The 17,371-nt window shown below is 33.5% G+C and overlaps 1 protein-coding gene across 5 annotated transcripts in view; it reads right to left on the reverse strand.

The window, feature by feature from the left end:
- Positions 1-690: 690 nt before the first annotated feature.
- LOC105428051 (ras-specific guanine nucleotide-releasing factor 2) overlaps positions 691-17,371 on the reverse strand; it is a 53,895-nt gene continuing 37,214 nt past the window's right edge. For 2 of the 5 annotated variants that reach the window (XM_089083101.1, XM_089083098.1), the window contains 15 exons: positions 16,475-16,726; positions 15,954-16,114; positions 15,251-15,633; positions 14,871-14,980; positions 14,669-14,770; positions 14,177-14,392; positions 13,741-13,920; positions 13,158-13,588; positions 12,802-12,929; positions 12,046-12,066; positions 10,627-11,008; positions 9,783-9,880; positions 9,437-9,719; positions 9,050-9,244; positions 691-8,788 (listed from right to left, as the gene is read on the reverse strand). In XM_089083101.1, the coding sequence (XP_088939227.1) occupies positions 8,570-8,788; positions 9,050-9,244; positions 9,437-9,719; positions 9,783-9,880; positions 10,627-11,008; positions 12,046-12,066; positions 12,802-12,929; positions 13,158-13,588; positions 13,741-13,920; positions 14,177-14,392; positions 14,669-14,770; positions 14,871-14,980; positions 15,251-15,633; positions 15,954-16,114; positions 16,475-16,726 (3,161 nt within the window). In that variant the 3' untranslated portion in view covers positions 691-8,569. The remainder of the gene's footprint in view (positions 8,789-9,049; positions 9,245-9,436; positions 9,720-9,782; positions 9,881-10,626; positions 11,009-12,045; positions 12,067-12,801; positions 12,930-13,157; positions 13,589-13,740; positions 13,921-14,176; positions 14,393-14,668; positions 14,771-14,870; positions 14,981-15,250; positions 15,634-15,953; positions 16,115-16,474; positions 16,727-17,371) is intronic. The other 3 variants (XM_089083099.1, XM_089083102.1, XM_089083100.1) reach the window with 3 other exon arrangements.

Raw genomic sequence — 17,371 nt, forward strand, 5'->3', positions numbered from 1 at the left:
TCTGTTTCCAATGCTAATACTCGCGGAGACACTCGTGTTTCTGTAGGGAAACGAATAATGGGGTATTTTGTCGCGCTAATGGGTCAGCACGCGAATAAATTATGCGATGTATGAAAATTTAATTTGACTAATATATTCGTAACATGGAAACTACAGCAAAAAGAAAGTATATATAGTTTTTTATAATAATTATATATAATTTTTATAATAAAAAAGTATTTTTTAAGACATGATTGATATAACAGCATTACTTTTTATGGTTGAGTTCATCGACTAGATACAGAGATATACCTTTACTTTATTATTATCACTGAAGATGACTCAAATTTGAATCGAAATATTTGGAACTTTTTACTAATAAACTTTGTTTGTGAATTAAAATTGAAAGTGTAATTTGCACACAGCGTTTACAAAGCTAATTCTCATTTACCCTATTATTGTTCATTATTTTTTCAGAAGTATATTTTTTTTTATAATAAGCTTTTCTTATTATTAAAATATATTTCTTAAATATATTTTTTTAATAATGAAAAAGTATTTTTTAAAAAATATATAATTTCTGGTTCTAATTATTTTATAAAATATTATTTAATATTATTAAATTTTATTTTAAAGTAACCGCGTTTATTGTTGTCGATAGGATTTTAAGTACGGGCATGGATTATTGACAAAGAATGCAAAAGAAATATATACAGAAGAATATTTTCTATTTAATGTATACAGATCGAAGATATAAAATATTTGATAGACAATAGACAGCTTTAACGATTACTGTATATAATATTCAAGAATAAAGATTAGCCTTCCTCGTTACTCTTTCTCCTTCTTTCTCTTCCTCTTTTTCTCTCCTTTTCTTTTGAACAACGAAATTATCAACTATTTATAATAGTTTATTAGCAGCTTATAAACATATACAACATTAAAATCCTGATTGAATCAAAGACAATAGCGAGACTTTATATTCGGATGTGTGAATACACACACATACACGCACACAGACATAATTAAATTTGCTTCCAATTTATGCGGTATTTATGATAATAAGTTCTCTTTTCTTTGATTCAATCTTCGAGTGACTTTTTGATTCTGTCCGAACGAGATTAGCGATAATACAGTCGTGATAACATTACTTACGCTGCATGTCAAAATAGTATCGAGAGTGTGGCGATCGTTGCTGTTGGGCAAAATGATTTCTCTTACAATTTCGTTACATCTCACGTAAAGCCTGACACATAATCCGCCTTTAACTACGTAAAATATAGAATGATTTATGTACAATATTTAAGCAGACATCAGGGACAGACAGGTCTCGTCTTAAACAGTTGTGATTATCTAAGTGTAATCTATACATCTGCAGAATCAGAGTTGCTCAACAGTCACCGTCGCGCACTTAAGTCTCTGCGTTTAGTATGGTTGATACTTAGTTAACATTTACTCACAACCAGCTGATGATTTGTGATCGGTTAGCTTTCCGCTTTAATTTAGTCGAAGGAACATCATTGCACACTTACACAAATACACGTCGACGCGCAATTCCACTCTTGTACACTCGCTTTATATTGACCAGTCACACAATAGTAATACCTATATATTGAACATATATCAACGGTAATTGCTAGTGATAAACAAATCAAGTATTTGTATATACAAAGATTTTGAGTCGTGTTAACATTAGGAGAATAGGAAATGTATCCGCAAAGTCGTGCGCAGAAAAGTAAAGGAAGCAGGCTCCATGGAAGATATAGACGGATATCCAAACTAATATAATAGAGGTAGAAGTTGAATATCTTTCTACATCCTTCGCTTAAGACTTTAAAAGTTCGAAATTTTCGGATCTCTCCGAAATTCTAAGCGATTACAATCCTTTTTTCTTTCTTGTTCGAAAGGATCAAACACAAATTTCCGAAATTCCGGTCTCATTTTGTTGCATATCCTTTTAAAAGGGGAACCTATATTTGTCGTCTAATATCTGCTTCTCGTCGAACTAACAAGAAAAGTGTGAAAGTCCGCCAAGTAAAATTTCACGGATATCAAGGAGTTATGGCTAGAGATACGCGAAAACTTGAAGAGGATTTCTAAAGTCCTACTCGTTCCCTTTCAACAATACGTTCCTCGCGCGTCTACTTCGAGTGCTACTCAAAAAAATAGAACGGAGAATACGCGTAAAACTTTTTACTCTTGTGCGCGTGCACGATATTTCCCTGCTCAAAAATCCTTTCTATATCGCGAATCTCTCTAACCTTTTGTACGCACTTAACCCGTATAACTGGAAATGGACCAAAAAGAATTTCACAACGTCGCTCGTATGTATGCGAATAATATACGACGACGAATATCGATCAGAACTTTTATATGTGAAAATGTGTGGTGATTTTCTGAAAATTTTAGAAATATATATTAATTTCTGGTTAAAGGTTGGAACATTTTTGGAGGAGAAAATAGTAATCTAAAGAGATCGTGATTTTCGTCGGATTAATTTACTTCACTTTACTTTGCGTCTGCATCTCCGTCATTGATTTGTGTGATAATAGAGAAAAACGTTTAACGATTTTTACAAGTCTTGCTCTCTTCTTACATTTACCGATAAGTAATTGTTTCATTCTTCTTTTTTTTTTTTTAGTCTTGTGGGAGAGTAGATCTTATCGTGTTAAAAAATACGGTGAAGTATGTTTATACTATTGTAGCTACTGTCGCAATTGACGGACTGATTAATTCTACGTTGTAGCCGCGAGATAATTTTAATAGAGGAAATAAACAGACAAATCTCTATAGTGCCACATCGGCATTAAGGAATGAGGTAACTTTGGTTAACACGGTACTTTATAGCACGCGCAACTAGTTATAATTATATCATAGTTTCCAACGACAATTACATTCACAAAAGTTGAAAGATCATAAGTGATTGGAATAACGATAGGTGCCTTTTGCGCATTATTTTAACTCGATTAATATTATATTCAGATTAACATTTATATTATACAAAAGTTGTGATTGGGATCGAATTAATAATTCTGAAACAATCTTTCTCGAAAATTTCTCGTGTGTTCTCCTTAAAATTTTCGTGCAGGATTGAAATATTAATAGTAATCAAAATATTATTTTCAACATAGTCCCCAATTATTATTTTTGCAATTATGTGAGCATATCAGACACGTTTTAATCAAATGTTTCTTGCGAATCAACTTTTTCAAACGATAATTAAGTCCTTCATTTTTTTGCGATTTAAATGGTAATATGAAACTGAGGTCTTCTGAAACAGAAGAATTTAATTTTTTTTTTAAATCAGCGACTGAAGATTCGTGATTCGATGAATTTACACCTGCACGAAAATTCAAATTATGAATTTTTTAGCAATTACGAGTACCAATCTTGCCACTTTTCTATATCTTATACTCGATAAGCCATTGTTGTCCTAATAGTATTATCAATAGTTTAAAAATGCGGTTGTCATAAGAAGAATCACAATGCTCATCATTAACGCGATAAAATTATGCTAAATAGGTACTGTCCCTCTTTTTTTTTTTTTTTTTTTTTAATAATGATTGCAAGAACGTGGGGATTTTAAAATCCCACTTAGTTGATAAAATCCCATTGGTTGTGAACATGATAAAACGGTCCTCTCTTACTTATACACAATGTATGCGATAATGCAATGTTATATTTTGGCATGACATTAATAATAATCGCGTCGATCGATATAATCATCACCCTTCGTGAAATCTATCAACAACGATAATGGCTGCCTAGCGCAACGCATGTTCAATATGTAACTAGAGTTATGTACAAGGAAGTGTTTGTGACACATATCGATGTCTATATATAGCACTCACGTGAGATTATTCACGGTATACCGCGAGTAAACACGAGTAAATGTATAGTACGTGCGAAAGTGCGCCGATAATAAAGATTGCAACTTTATTTTTTTCTGAACGAGATAGTTAGAACGCTTGAAGGTACACTTGGAACTTGATCGCCGAAATAGGGCACCGGTTTATGCTTCCGATCGTGAAAATGTGGCTAAGTTTTCAGCTAACAAAGTTCAGAATCGACTATTATCCGCTACGAGTTGAAAACAAACAATATTTTCCATTACGCGGCCATATTCGATCTTTTTTGATTTTCTTTGCTCACGAGACTTTCCTATCATACACGGATACTATCTGAATATGTATGTGACAAAAATAACTCACGGAAGTCTTTCTAAATCGGAAAGGATTACTCTTATTCGTTTCGTTGCAGCAGCAATAAGACAATTGCGAAATTTGTTAGCGAAGCTCACGTTTCCGACCGAAATTGTAAACAGATGCCCAAGATAGTAACTTTGTTGGCACTTTGACAGAAAAAACTTACGTAAGAAAGACATTTCCTTGTGCCTACGCACAATAACAATTAGTAATCTTAATTGAACGACAGCAGTTATAAAATTTAATAATTAAACTGGCTAAATAATCTCCGCATATAACATCACATAAAAATTTCTCTATAACAACACATAGATACTTATCGAACACTCATGACTTTTAACATTTCATTTTAAATAAAATATAAATATTTTCGCGAAATAAGATTATCTACGCAATGGCCAATCAGATTATATCTAAGGGAGGATCAAGAATTATCAGAATAGAGACGTTAGCCGATCATAATTTTCTATTTTTGTACACTCTAGAAAATATTCTTCCATGTTATACGACAGAGCTGTCTAACTTTGACATGTGATTTTTTTCCATGCAAGAGAACAAACGGGGACGAACAAGAAAGAAACTAACTCGTGAACACTTAGACAGCTCTGCTATACGACCGTCTATGTATACACGTTGAAATTCCGAATTACACGAACCTTTTATTTCTGATATTTTAAAATCGATTGCATCGACGTCAACTATCGTTCTGTCTGCATGATTAGCTCAATAATAATAATTTTTTTCACAACGTCGTCGTAGATTATAATCTAGAAAGAAATATTAGCTAATTAGGACTAATTACATAAAGGTTGTCGATGTAATCGATTCTCACTCGTCGCGCGATCTTCTCGCAAATTGGCACAAGGCTTTAATAAGAAGTGGGCAACTTTTTCAAAATGACCGACTATATTACTTTTCCGAAGCTGTCTCGTGAATTAGGATAATCTTTAACAGAAAGATGAAAATATTACTTGAAAATTTCAAATTTCATGTTTATATGACCGACTATATTACTTTTTCGAAGCTATTTTATGAATTATGATACTCTTTAATAAGATGAAAATATTACTTAAGAATTTAAAATTTTACATGTTTACATTGGATATTCGTTGAATTTTATTCATAAAATAAAACTCACGTTAAAAACGCAATTAGTTTATACTGTATATTAAAATTAAATATAAAATTACTAATGTATATTGATTTTTCAATGAGTTTCTTTAATTTACTGAATTGTATAATTATTTTAAATATTCATTCGACAGGCCATTTTGCATTAATAAAAGAGGCCTTGCGTTGCCCACGTTAGATTTAGATCGTTCACGACGAAAAAATGAAAAAGTTGGAAGAAGAAGAATTGGCATTTAAATCACAGAGAAAATAGCGATGATACACAGTTGAAATCGAAATGGAAATTGAATAAATTTTAATCTTTTGAACGCAGCTGCATCCTGTCGATATTACATGTTGAAAAAACGATTGTTTTATAGAAACATGTTTTTTTAAAACAAATTTAATTAAATTCATACAAATTAAATTCATACGAATTAAAAAGAAAAGACACTTTGAAATATATAATTATACGAAACAGTACAAACAATACAAATTTTTACAATCATAAATTTTATAAAAGAATTTTATAATTTAATTTGTTTTAAAAATAAAAGCAAGATTTTAAACAAGAACTTCAAATGAGATTTTACATGAAATAAGATCAGCTGTCGAAAATTATCGTGTTTGTTCAAGCAACTATAAATTTTAAACTTATAGTCGCTTGAACGAACAAGAATATTTGGATCCTAAAGAACATTAATTACGGATTGTGACAGTGATATGCTCTGTCTAATTATAAAATCATCCGCAAAAGATGGATCATGAATACTTCTACTATTCTTCCATCTTTCTTCCGTTTTCTACCGTATCTTTAAACTTTTAATGGTGAGTACTTGTTTTCTCACTGGACGCTTCGTAGTTATCAAAAAAACCTACATAATATTCTGAAATAATTGTCACGGTCGTAACGAACGTGCGTTTAATGTTACTGCGTTTAATCGTGTTTATTAAAATACCGATCCGCAATTCACACGGTTAATCCATCTTTGAACTACACCTAAAAAGCAAAAATCTAAGGGAACCTTTTGACTCGATTGCATTTAATTTAACGGAGAATTCTTAAGGATCAATCAATCGTGCAAATTGAGAAATACACTCCTTCTTTTCCATGTTCTACATGTCTATGAAACAACTACGTCTATGATACAATAGTATCGCGTGTTGAAATATCAAGACAGCGAGCAAACCATAAACGGTACTTTTCAGAGGCATAAGATGCACACATGATTTGCGGATCACTCGGAGATTATAGTCGAATCGACTTTTAACGATAGCTATAATTCGATAAGAATAACGAGCTCGATTTATTTACAATTAGTTGGTCGCACGTAGTCTTCGAGGTTCGCAGACATTTGCGAAAAGAGGATATAAATATTCAAGTTTTTTTTTATCATTTTAACGAAGATAAAACGCCGGTGTCGTACTATTTTCTGAGTGTGTTTGAGAGTAAACCCTGGTTGATCGGAATGCCTACATGCGTTTCATTCTAATATCGATTTACGGTGGCACGGCCTTAAGTGGCACTATTTTCACTTGTCAAGAATACAAATACGAGCGCGGTCTGCTTCGTCGCCTTTTCGAAAGGCGAGATTTCGAGAAAAATTTCTTTTCTCGTATACATTTGATTAGAAACGCGCGGTCCGCACATGGGTTTTTTTTTTTTACATTTGAGCTAAAAAAGATCGCTTTGCACGGCGGGAACATTAAATTTGCAGGTGCAGAAATGCATCCGAAATTCTTTTAATAAACGCAAAGTTAAAAATAGATAAATGTATATATATATATATATATATAATACATGTATATATAAATTTCGCTCAAGAGATCCCGCCTCTTTTTTTTTTTTTTTTATTTATAATGCGCGTCAACGGAATCCTGATTTCAAACTACCTGGTCATGTGTTACTATAGATATAAATGTTGAATACAAATATAGAGGCGGACAAGAGAGACATTGATCTGGAATTATATTAATATAGTTGATATGTATATACCCTTTGTATAAGATTTATATACCTCGCTTGGCAAACAAACAAAATTTGTACATGCGTATGTAATTTCAGATTTACTTTAGATTTGTATAAATTATTATTTTAATATCCGTAACGGAATTGAAAACTATAATTTAGTTATCGAAAAGTTTGATAAAGCAGACTCTTTAACGAAAATGAAATATTATAATATATAGTTAAAGTATCCGTGTGAAATTTTGGCAAAGAATACTTGAAAATTGAGCTGATTTTCGGCTATTTGACAAGCGAGTTTGTTTGCTTTAATACTCATAGCAATGATTAGAATAAACGGAAAACAGCGATATCTTTATGCTATTGATTGTCAGAATTCAATTTCTAGTCCTTCCACTCATCGATTCTCTTAAACATATTCATTTGAACTGCTTATATATCTTGTATAATAATACTGGCTCGATTGAGCTAAACACGATTGGGCTAAACTAAAATCAGTGAGTAACTCTTGTCTTCACCGAATCATTCAATCGATGTTAATGACAACCTTCAGTTTGTAAAAAATTTAGGAAATTCTGTACCATTTATTGGACAGATAAAACTGACCACATTTCTGAATAAGATTATTAGTTTGTAAACGACATGAAGAGACTAAGCATAATCATATTGTTAGAAAAAGTTTTTCTGCATTTATTATTAATTAACTTTCTTTTCTTATCTTCAACAGATTTTATAACCATATATTTAATTTTCCGGCATCTACACTCGTATTACTATTAAATTAATTTTTGCTAAAATGTACAATCTTTTTGTCAGCTCTCTCCAATGCAATGGATTACGATTAAAACAGGACATTTCTTATCTCACAATATGGTAGTAACAGGGCATAAATGATTAAAAGATAGCAGTTCTAATATATAAAAAAAACTCAATTTTGCTATTTGTTTTCTGCAATGGTTATATCTATTGATAAACAATTAATAAATAACAATGATAAATTTCTTTCCGTAAATCAGAGATCAATTCCGTGCAAAAATGAGATCATTGTCGAGCTTATTTATTTAACTCTTGCACAGATAGTAAGTAAAACGAAAATGACAACAGAAGTTAACGGACGTTACGTTATAAGCGAAGATGGGCAGCAATGAACGGGGCTGATAACACGACGAGTCGTATTCGCAAACGATCGGCCGGTCGTGACAAACCCTTCGAATTTAAATTTCCCTTCGAATTTAAATTTCCCTTTCTCCTTTATTATGAAATGACGATAGAGTTGTGTCGCTTTACGATATCTCGGGACAAAATAAATTTATTTTGTAGACACGTTGCTGACCGAAGGGGGTAGATCAATTAAAGCAGAGCTACTCAACCTGGACGTTCTGGGCTCGAGCTCCAAGGACATACGGTACAGATCCTTTTCATTCAGCAGGAGCGACGTGTCCAGCAGGTAGTTGGTTACCTTGGTGACTAACTCGATCTTATAAGGGGTTTGTTGAAAATGACGTATCTCACGAATCACGTGAGAAATCTGAAAAGGCACAATGTCCTATTGTAAATTTGTTCACTAATATGAATAATAAATAGTATCATAAAATAATGAAATAACAATATCATTGAGTTAGATTAATCATTCTATGTTCTCTTAATTTACATGAAATAGATTATGAAATAGAAAAAATATAAAAAAAAGTGTAAAATATTAATCTTAATGAATATTAATCTTAATATCTAATAATAATTTTTAATAATCTTAATAATTAATGAATAATTTGAAAAAAATATCGCTCACCATTCGCATTTTCGAAAAATTCAAAAGACCCTCGGTGACGTTCGGAGTACCCTCTTCGATGAACGAGAGATCAGTGAGATAAAGACCTAGATAAGGGATGCAGGGTGGATCGCATCGGTGCAAGGCATCTCGCAAATTTCTAAAGCGCCCATCGGATGAGACGATGTGCTGTAGTCTCTCTATCGTCTGCTTTGTCTGAAAATTAATGATAATTGCAACATAATCCCATTTGTCAGTAATATAATGTTTTGTTACACGACAAAGAGTTGCAAAAATTGATTTTTGCTGTCGGCAGCATTTACTGATTATATAAATTCATTATTAAAATCATCGAAGTTACAAATTGTACTTGCAAATTATTATTAATTTCAAAAAGTTTCAGCTTACCGTTTTCGAAACCTTGTCCCAAGTTTTCTTCAATCTGTACACGCTGCTGTTTGTGAACGCCGCGCAAATTTGTAGTACGCCATTGTAATTATGCAAAACCCTATTGATATCGGCGACGGCTGCCCACTTTTCGATAGCCGCGACTCTGGCCGACATGTTCGAGCGACGAATAATCTCGGAAACAACCAACTGCGAAACCTCATTAAATCTCTTCGTCATGAGAAGAATGTGGGGCGCGCGGGTCGCCTTGTCCGTTTTCATCCATGCTTGTCCAAGAAACTCTCTGTGAAATAAATTCCTCTATGTATTCAAACAACAGCAGCAGTACGATTCAGCAGTTACTTACTCGCTGGCAATAGAAACAAATATATGATGATCCAGATATGTCATCTGTTCCGCGATCTCGAGCGCAGACAACGTCTCAATACTCTCCTTACTTGGAATCTGTAAGGATAATTCATTGTCGAACATTAATCCAGCTGAACTTCAAACTCGAATCACATATTGCGAATCACATACTGAGAGAAAACAAAATAGTTCTGACAACTATATTTATGACTATAATTACGAAATTTTAATACCTGCAATTAGTTTCTCAAAGTAATAAAAATGAAAGTAGTATTGAATAAAAATATAATCACAGTAGCGATATATGTGAATTATTAATTGATAGTGAAATAGCGACTCAACTAATAATTACATTACAGTTATATAGACTTTATACAAATAGAATATGGCATTACATTTTTCCAGTTTAGACAAATATTATTGTGAAGTAAGCATAATGTCATTTGAAAGTTTAAAAAATACATACTGACAATAATAGTATACAATAGTATACAATAGTATACAATACATTAGTTTATCTACAACAATTTACTACAAGTGATATTACATATATTAATATTATTATATATTCTTGGTTCATATAATTTACTAATTGTTCTTATTACAACTTATACATAGTTAAGGCGCTATTTATATACAAATTTCTAGTTGCTAGTACGATCTTTTTCTCTAGGTATATCTAATTAAATTCACGCGTGTTTAAAAATCCACGAATGCCTGGCATTTTTTTTTTTTTTTTCTAAATGTAATAACGTAGAACAGATAATTTTTTGTTGTTACGCCTTATACTCTATCACTTTTATCAGATAATATCGGATGAATAGATTATCTCATTTACTTACTGCTGGCGGAGTCAGCAGTTTCTTCAGGTCAACTTTGTTGCTCTCAGTTTCTTCCTTGGTAATTAATCTCAAAAGTTGTGTGGCCGCCTTGTGTTCGGCCGGTAATAGATTGGGGCTGTAATTGATATCCTCCAAGAACTCGATCGTCATAGTCTTCAAGTTCTGATCCATCTCGAAGTCTTGAGCGTGTTTGGATACCCAGTGCCTCAGGACATTTAACACCCTCATTGTCGCGGCGGTCGACATTACCGATTCCTTGCGTCTATTCTTATCCCGACCACGATTATTCCCATCGTTTGCGGTAGGGGGTCCTTTGTCCGGTGGATTGCTCGAGGCGGAAGTCGCGATAGCAAATGCGGTCGCCGCCGTGGACGTGCTGCTCCTGAATTCGGAAATTAATTTCAGTATCGACGAATATTAATGCACGTTATTAATGAATATCATAATCATATTCAAGAATACAAATCAGAGTCTTATTGATCGAGTCTTTTGTTTCATCTTGATGATCTACGCGTCTGTTGCTCTACGTTGCATTAGGCGAATTTATGTTGTTTTGATTTGTCAGTCAGGTCATTCGCGATGCAACTCGCATTTGCAAAACATGCTACTGTGCCGAAGAAGCTGCACAGGAGAAAGTAGTTCGATGATTATTATTATTTTTTAAAAAAAATTTTTTTCTTTCCTCTTTAACAATAGTAGATTATTGTTATGTAATGAGCATCGTGAATGATTTAAACGAATAGAGTCTAATGTGCATCCTGATTTTGCAAAAGATGTTTTGAGATATCGACAAGTCAGCAGTGTAGTTACTTTTTATTTGCTTTAGTTTTTACTATTGTGCCGCTACAAAGTACATATTTGGAATATGGATTGTAACTGGCATACTTTCGGCGAATTAAAATATAATGTTGTAGATACAAAACAATGCATCCGTTCCGACTGTCATCTCTCTAATGTCACGAATAAATAAAGACAAATTTATTAGTAAAATATAAAAATCCGATTCACCAGAAAATTCACCAGAATTATTGCCGGTTTCAATCGTGTTTTGAAATATCCAGCACTATAAGCACGCATGTCAAGTGACAGAAGGCGGCTATCGGGTAAAAACTATTTCTATTTCGTTTGGTTTGTTCACTCGTTCGCTATGGTGCATTCTCTAAACGAGGAAAAAAAAAAAAGATTGGGTGAATTGAATTGGGTGTGTGAACGAATAAATGGCGCGGGGAAAAAGCAATGTGTCTTTGGGAATATATTAGAATTAATTTTTCGAAATCGATAGCCAAGTTTCGACAAGACGCAGAGTAATAACATAAGACAGACACTTAAAGTTTCTTAACGATACCACAAGCAGAAGGATCGTAGCCATGCTACATGTAACAAGTTGATAATGATGCTTTTCAAAATGAATCCACTTACCAGATAGGTTCAGGTCCAATGCTATGAATGACACAAAACAATACATGAAATACAGTTGAGTAGAAACAGCAGCGGGAGTATCTTCTTGATCTAAGGGTTTTCTCACTTTGGTTTGAGCTTGAAGACGGCGATAAAAATATAATTTATTCGGGCAAAATGAAGTAAAAATTTCCAATCGGGTGAAACTTCTTGCATTATAATTATTAGTATTTCGTTACTTAAAGAAAAATAAAGATACATAAATATGTACAAATTTAGTCAAAAAGCATATATTGCATCAAAACAAGTTATATTATTTATAAAACGGTTTTAATAAAACAGATATAATTTAATATATTTACAATATATTTACAATTCTTCGAAAGAATGAACGAATACAATTGAAATGTGATCAAAAATTTTTGCATTATATCGGGTTTTAAAAAAAATAAATTTTTGCAGAGTGGAGGAATTATGTTAACTCTAAATTATTTACTATCTTATGAACTAAACTATTAGAAAATACTAAATGCTCTATAAGACATTATCTCTAAAATTTCTCCCTTCAAGAATGATTTTAATTATAATTCTGATAAATAAAACATGATATCGAGAAGAAGCTCTCATGCGTTAGAAGACAGAAATTGCCATTTACGGTACTCAACATTCAGCAAGAACGAAATAGAGATAATTTTTATCGATACGAACGTCTTTGAAAATTTTAGAGGCACGATAAAATGCAGGTACGGTAATAATAATAATAATATTAGAGCGAACCTTCGATGACTCTGCCGAAAGCTCGTTATCACCACACCAGCCTTACTGGACACCTGAGCGTCATGTTGAAAGTTGCTCTGCTGTGAGGAAATGTCGTCATGCATCGATCGCCTGTTTGACCAATAATTCTGCAAATCCATTGCAAAATTAAAGACACTCGTTGCCGTGCACAAACAGTTCCGATTATTATATAAATTCTCATACGTTTTGACAATTCGTAAACATTCAAACCGTAACGTGTAGATTTTGAAAATCTTTGAATGTGTTGTTAGGAAAAGAAACTTCTTTTTTTTCTTTGATTGCATTAATTTAATAACTTTTCGAAGAAATTTTTAGATCTTGTTAGTCATACATACGCCAGTTATGGTGGAGACCGAACCGCTCCTTGCAGTGGATGCTGGAGCGGAAGCGACCGATGCTCTATGCTGTTCCGAGTATTGTTGCTGCTGATTCTGCTGTTTAGGAGACATCACACTCTCGTCATCGTTCGACGATGTAGTTGCTTCTTCTTTATATTCTTTAATTTCCTTTCGTAACGGAGATATAGGTGTTTTCGGTGTTTTCGGCGTTTTCGGTGTTCTCGGTGTGTCCGGTGTTTTTGGCGTATTCGGCACGTCCGGTGTTTTCGGTGTTTTCGGCGTGTCCGGTGTTTTCGACGTTCTCGGCGTTTTTGGCGTTTCTGGCGTCCTCGGCGTTTTCGGCGTTTTCGGTGTTTTTGGCGTATCCGCCTTGGTAGACTCGGCTGATTGCAACGATGACGGTATGTCGTCATAAGTAAATTGCACTTCTATAATTTGTTTTGCAAATGTGTACATAGATTAATTTAGAAAAACAAGTGATATGATTAGATTATAATTGGTTCATATTTCATCAAAAAGTTGTTTTGCGAAATATTTTTCGTGAGATATTTTTTAAGCAGACTTTTTTTTTAATTTATACCTTTTGCATTTTCTTCCGTCACAGGAGTATCAATTTCCGAGATACGACGTGAATAAGTACCTCCCTCTTGAGGACTTGGATCTGATCCGGATCCAGATCCGGATCCTGATTCCGTTGAACCAACTAGCGTCACGGAGCTTAAATTACTCGGCGAGGACGGTGCACTCATTACTGTAACATCTTATAATCCAAATCTCTTACATATAAAACTTTATTAAATAATAGATGAAATATATATTTTATACATACATATACATAATTCTATATAATATAAATATAAATATAATATTTAGAGACGAAGAAAAAGGAGAGTTTCTTTCTCCAATATTCGAATAATTTTAAAAAAGATATTAGGATAAGAATTATTATGAACAAATAAATTTATATTATATAAAATTTTGTAACTTTGCGGGCTTGGATATCAATGCATGGATACCTGTGAGCGTCTCGGAACTGGATGACACGGCTATTACTTTCGGTATTGTTAAATGACATCCGTCATCGTTTTCGTCCTTGTTATCTACGCGAATGCTAATTTTTCGCGGCATGACTGGAGATTGCAATGAGCTGGATGGACTGGACGCTTGTGATGTTGGGCTACGTTTTATTACCGGAGCCTCGGAGATCAGTCCAAGAGGTTGTTCCTCTTCCACTAAGGATAAGAAATTCTAAATTCTATTCCGTTGCGCAATTATTTAATTTTTTTTTCAGTTAAGTTTAGCTACATAATATTTTATTATAATAGTGGCAATAGAGGGCTGATTCAAATTCGAGAGCTCCGGGGAGAGGCTCCAAAGGGGATTCGAAATGGTTGCGTTTCGATATTCATTATCAATACTGAAAATCTATAATAAATATACAACAGATTATATTTTTAGTATTAACAATAAATATCGGAACGCAGCTGATATGTGTTAGAGAGACTCACGCTTTTTGTAACCAGAACGCCAATGACTTTTCGAATTGTATCCACTCGCATTAACGTCAAAGGATTTCGCGTCACGGCTATCGCTCACTTCTGATCCATATCCTACGATTAATAATTAAACGCCACAATTAATTATTTATTTTGTATTAATAATATATTAATTGTTGCTTGATAGTTTTCTTATGAAGTTTAATGTACGCACCTGATACCGAGCTTGCGCCACTAGTCCGTCTCGGTGAAATGCTACTTTTTCTTCGATCCTCGGAATACGATTGCGATTCGCTTGCATTTGCTCCTAATACGTCTAGAGATCTGGTATATAAAAATATAAATCAGACCGTATTTAGAATAATTATTAACATATAGAAATAATGTACGTTTTCTAAAATTAAAAAGATAATAGTAAAAAATAATATTTCACAAAAGAAAAAACAGTTCTTTATTACATATAATATATTATCAAATCTCTTGATAAATCAATTAATTTATATATAATCATAGTCCGCTATTTAATTCCTAAAGTTACATCTTTAAATTAATTTGAAGCTAATAATTGTTATAACTTGTAATATTTATACTTACACGAGGGATCCAGTGGGCATTTGTGCGTCAGGCGGCTCGGCATCATAGAAAACTTTCTTGAGGGCCTCCAGCACTGTGACGCCGTCGGTGAATACTCGATACGTCAGCAGAAATGTGTTGAGAAAATCGATACTGAGAAATCTGAGGTCGGTCAGTCGCTGCAACAGGCGCTCAGGCGTCGCGGAACGGATCTGCGGTATCTTGCAAGAGTTCAAGGTACGGCTGAATCTGATGTCCACATCATCCTTGAATAATTTCGGATCGTTTCGTATAGACTGCGGCATCGTGACGGAGCTGGTATCCGACAACGATCCGTGAAGCAAATCGTTGAAATGAACGTTGTCCATGCACTGGCTGATGTCACTGACCCACGCTGCTTTTTCCTGCAAAAAATTTTGTAATATATATATATATGTAATAACAGAAGCAAGAATAATTTTATAAATCTTGTAATTTCGTCATTTTTATTATTTACTTCATATAATTTTACAGCTCGAATATGAAACCAAAGTATACCGATTGATACTTAAAGCACTAAGAGCAGTATTCGTAGTCTTGTTTTTTCTGATACATAAGTTTTTGTTATTTATACAAAGAAATTCAAAATAAAAAATTATTTATGCCAAAAAGCAGTATAAGTGACAATTGTAGTAATTTTATGTAACAATAATAATTGTTTATGAATTTTGCAATGTGCACTTACTTGTATGGTAGGCGCCACTAAGTGAACAGTCACCTGCGGTCCACCAGATTTTATGTCGAGTACAATCTTAAAATCGCGATTCTGCAATTGGGAAGTGCCGCTGCCGCTACCGCTTCCGCTGCTCTCGCTAATGCCGCTTGACATCGAACATACTGACATTCCTAAAATTAGTTCACTAATCGCTACTCTGTAGCACTAAATAAATTGTCACGATCTCTATCATTTGGGACGCCTCACAATATAATAATGTATCTCGACACGGCGAAAACCCAGGAAGGTCTAAATAATTATGACTCGCAATATAACTTATATACGAAGTTTCATATTAAAAAATGTATTTAAAATAATGTACAAAAAAAAATTCGCATTATACACGAGGTAAATTAATTTTGCCGAGTATGACTTTTTTTTTTTACCCTATCGATAATCAATTTTTAATTAAAGAGGAAGATCTCCTATTTAAGGAGAAGATCCAAGAAATTAGATCATTAGCTTATTAATAATTAAATAATTATATATACCATCATCATCTGTGACACTCTGGTCACTCGGGTCTTCAATTAGCACCGCATCGGAAAGGGGTATCTTGCCGATCTGCGGGACCAGATTTAAACGGCCGTCATCGTCGGATTGACGCGTCGTCAGCAACAAATGATTTGAGAAAAGGAAGCACTGTCTGATGGCCTCTTTGTCGCTTGCGGCTTTGCCGCCGAAAGTAGCGCTTAATCTGCTTCGCGCACCGCGCGGTTTGTCTATGAGTTGTATGAGCGTACCTGAAATTCGCCGATCAAATTTATGTAAAGTGTCATGTCCCTCGTTTATTAATAAAAATTTTTAATCGTCGAAGGAACAAACTTCGTCAAAGAAAACAGCACCTCATTGGCAGAAATACTTTCATCTTTTTCATCGCGTGTCAATTTTAATACCGATTTAATTTTGCGCCCTTTCTGAAAAAAATCGATACAATTAAAGAAAGCTGCCGATGCGGGTTTAAAAATAGCAATGGCGTTACATGTTATCGCGCTGAATACGCGAAATACGCAATATCGTGCTTGGGTTGTGTTGCTGACGTCAATACAGAAATTGAAATTGGCATTGTTTCGTGGAGTTCAGTTTTCGATATTATCACTGAGCCTTTTCCAAGTGAAAAAAGTCAGATAAGATCCAATAAATTTCGTTACATAAAGATTAAAAAAAAATAACATAACAGTTAAATTGCTAAATCAGTTAAGCTTAGATATTTCTTTCTTACGTAACAAATACGCATACTTATAAACATATTGTATATTTACATTTCCGCAGTTTTATTTTTAAACCAAGTCGGTTTTTTGAGGAAAACGATTTTGTGGTTGTCTGTCATAAGTTGTGAGTAGCTTGATCATGTGCAGGATTTAACGTCAACATTTTTAAAGTCTTCA

The sequence above is a fragment of the Pogonomyrmex barbatus genome, unplaced genomic scaffold (genome assembly GCF_055798465.1).
Source record: "Pogonomyrmex barbatus isolate J1 unplaced genomic scaffold, ASM5579846v1 scaffold7, whole genome shotgun sequence".
NCBI lineage: Eukaryota > Metazoa > Arthropoda > Insecta > Hymenoptera > Formicidae > Pogonomyrmex > Pogonomyrmex barbatus.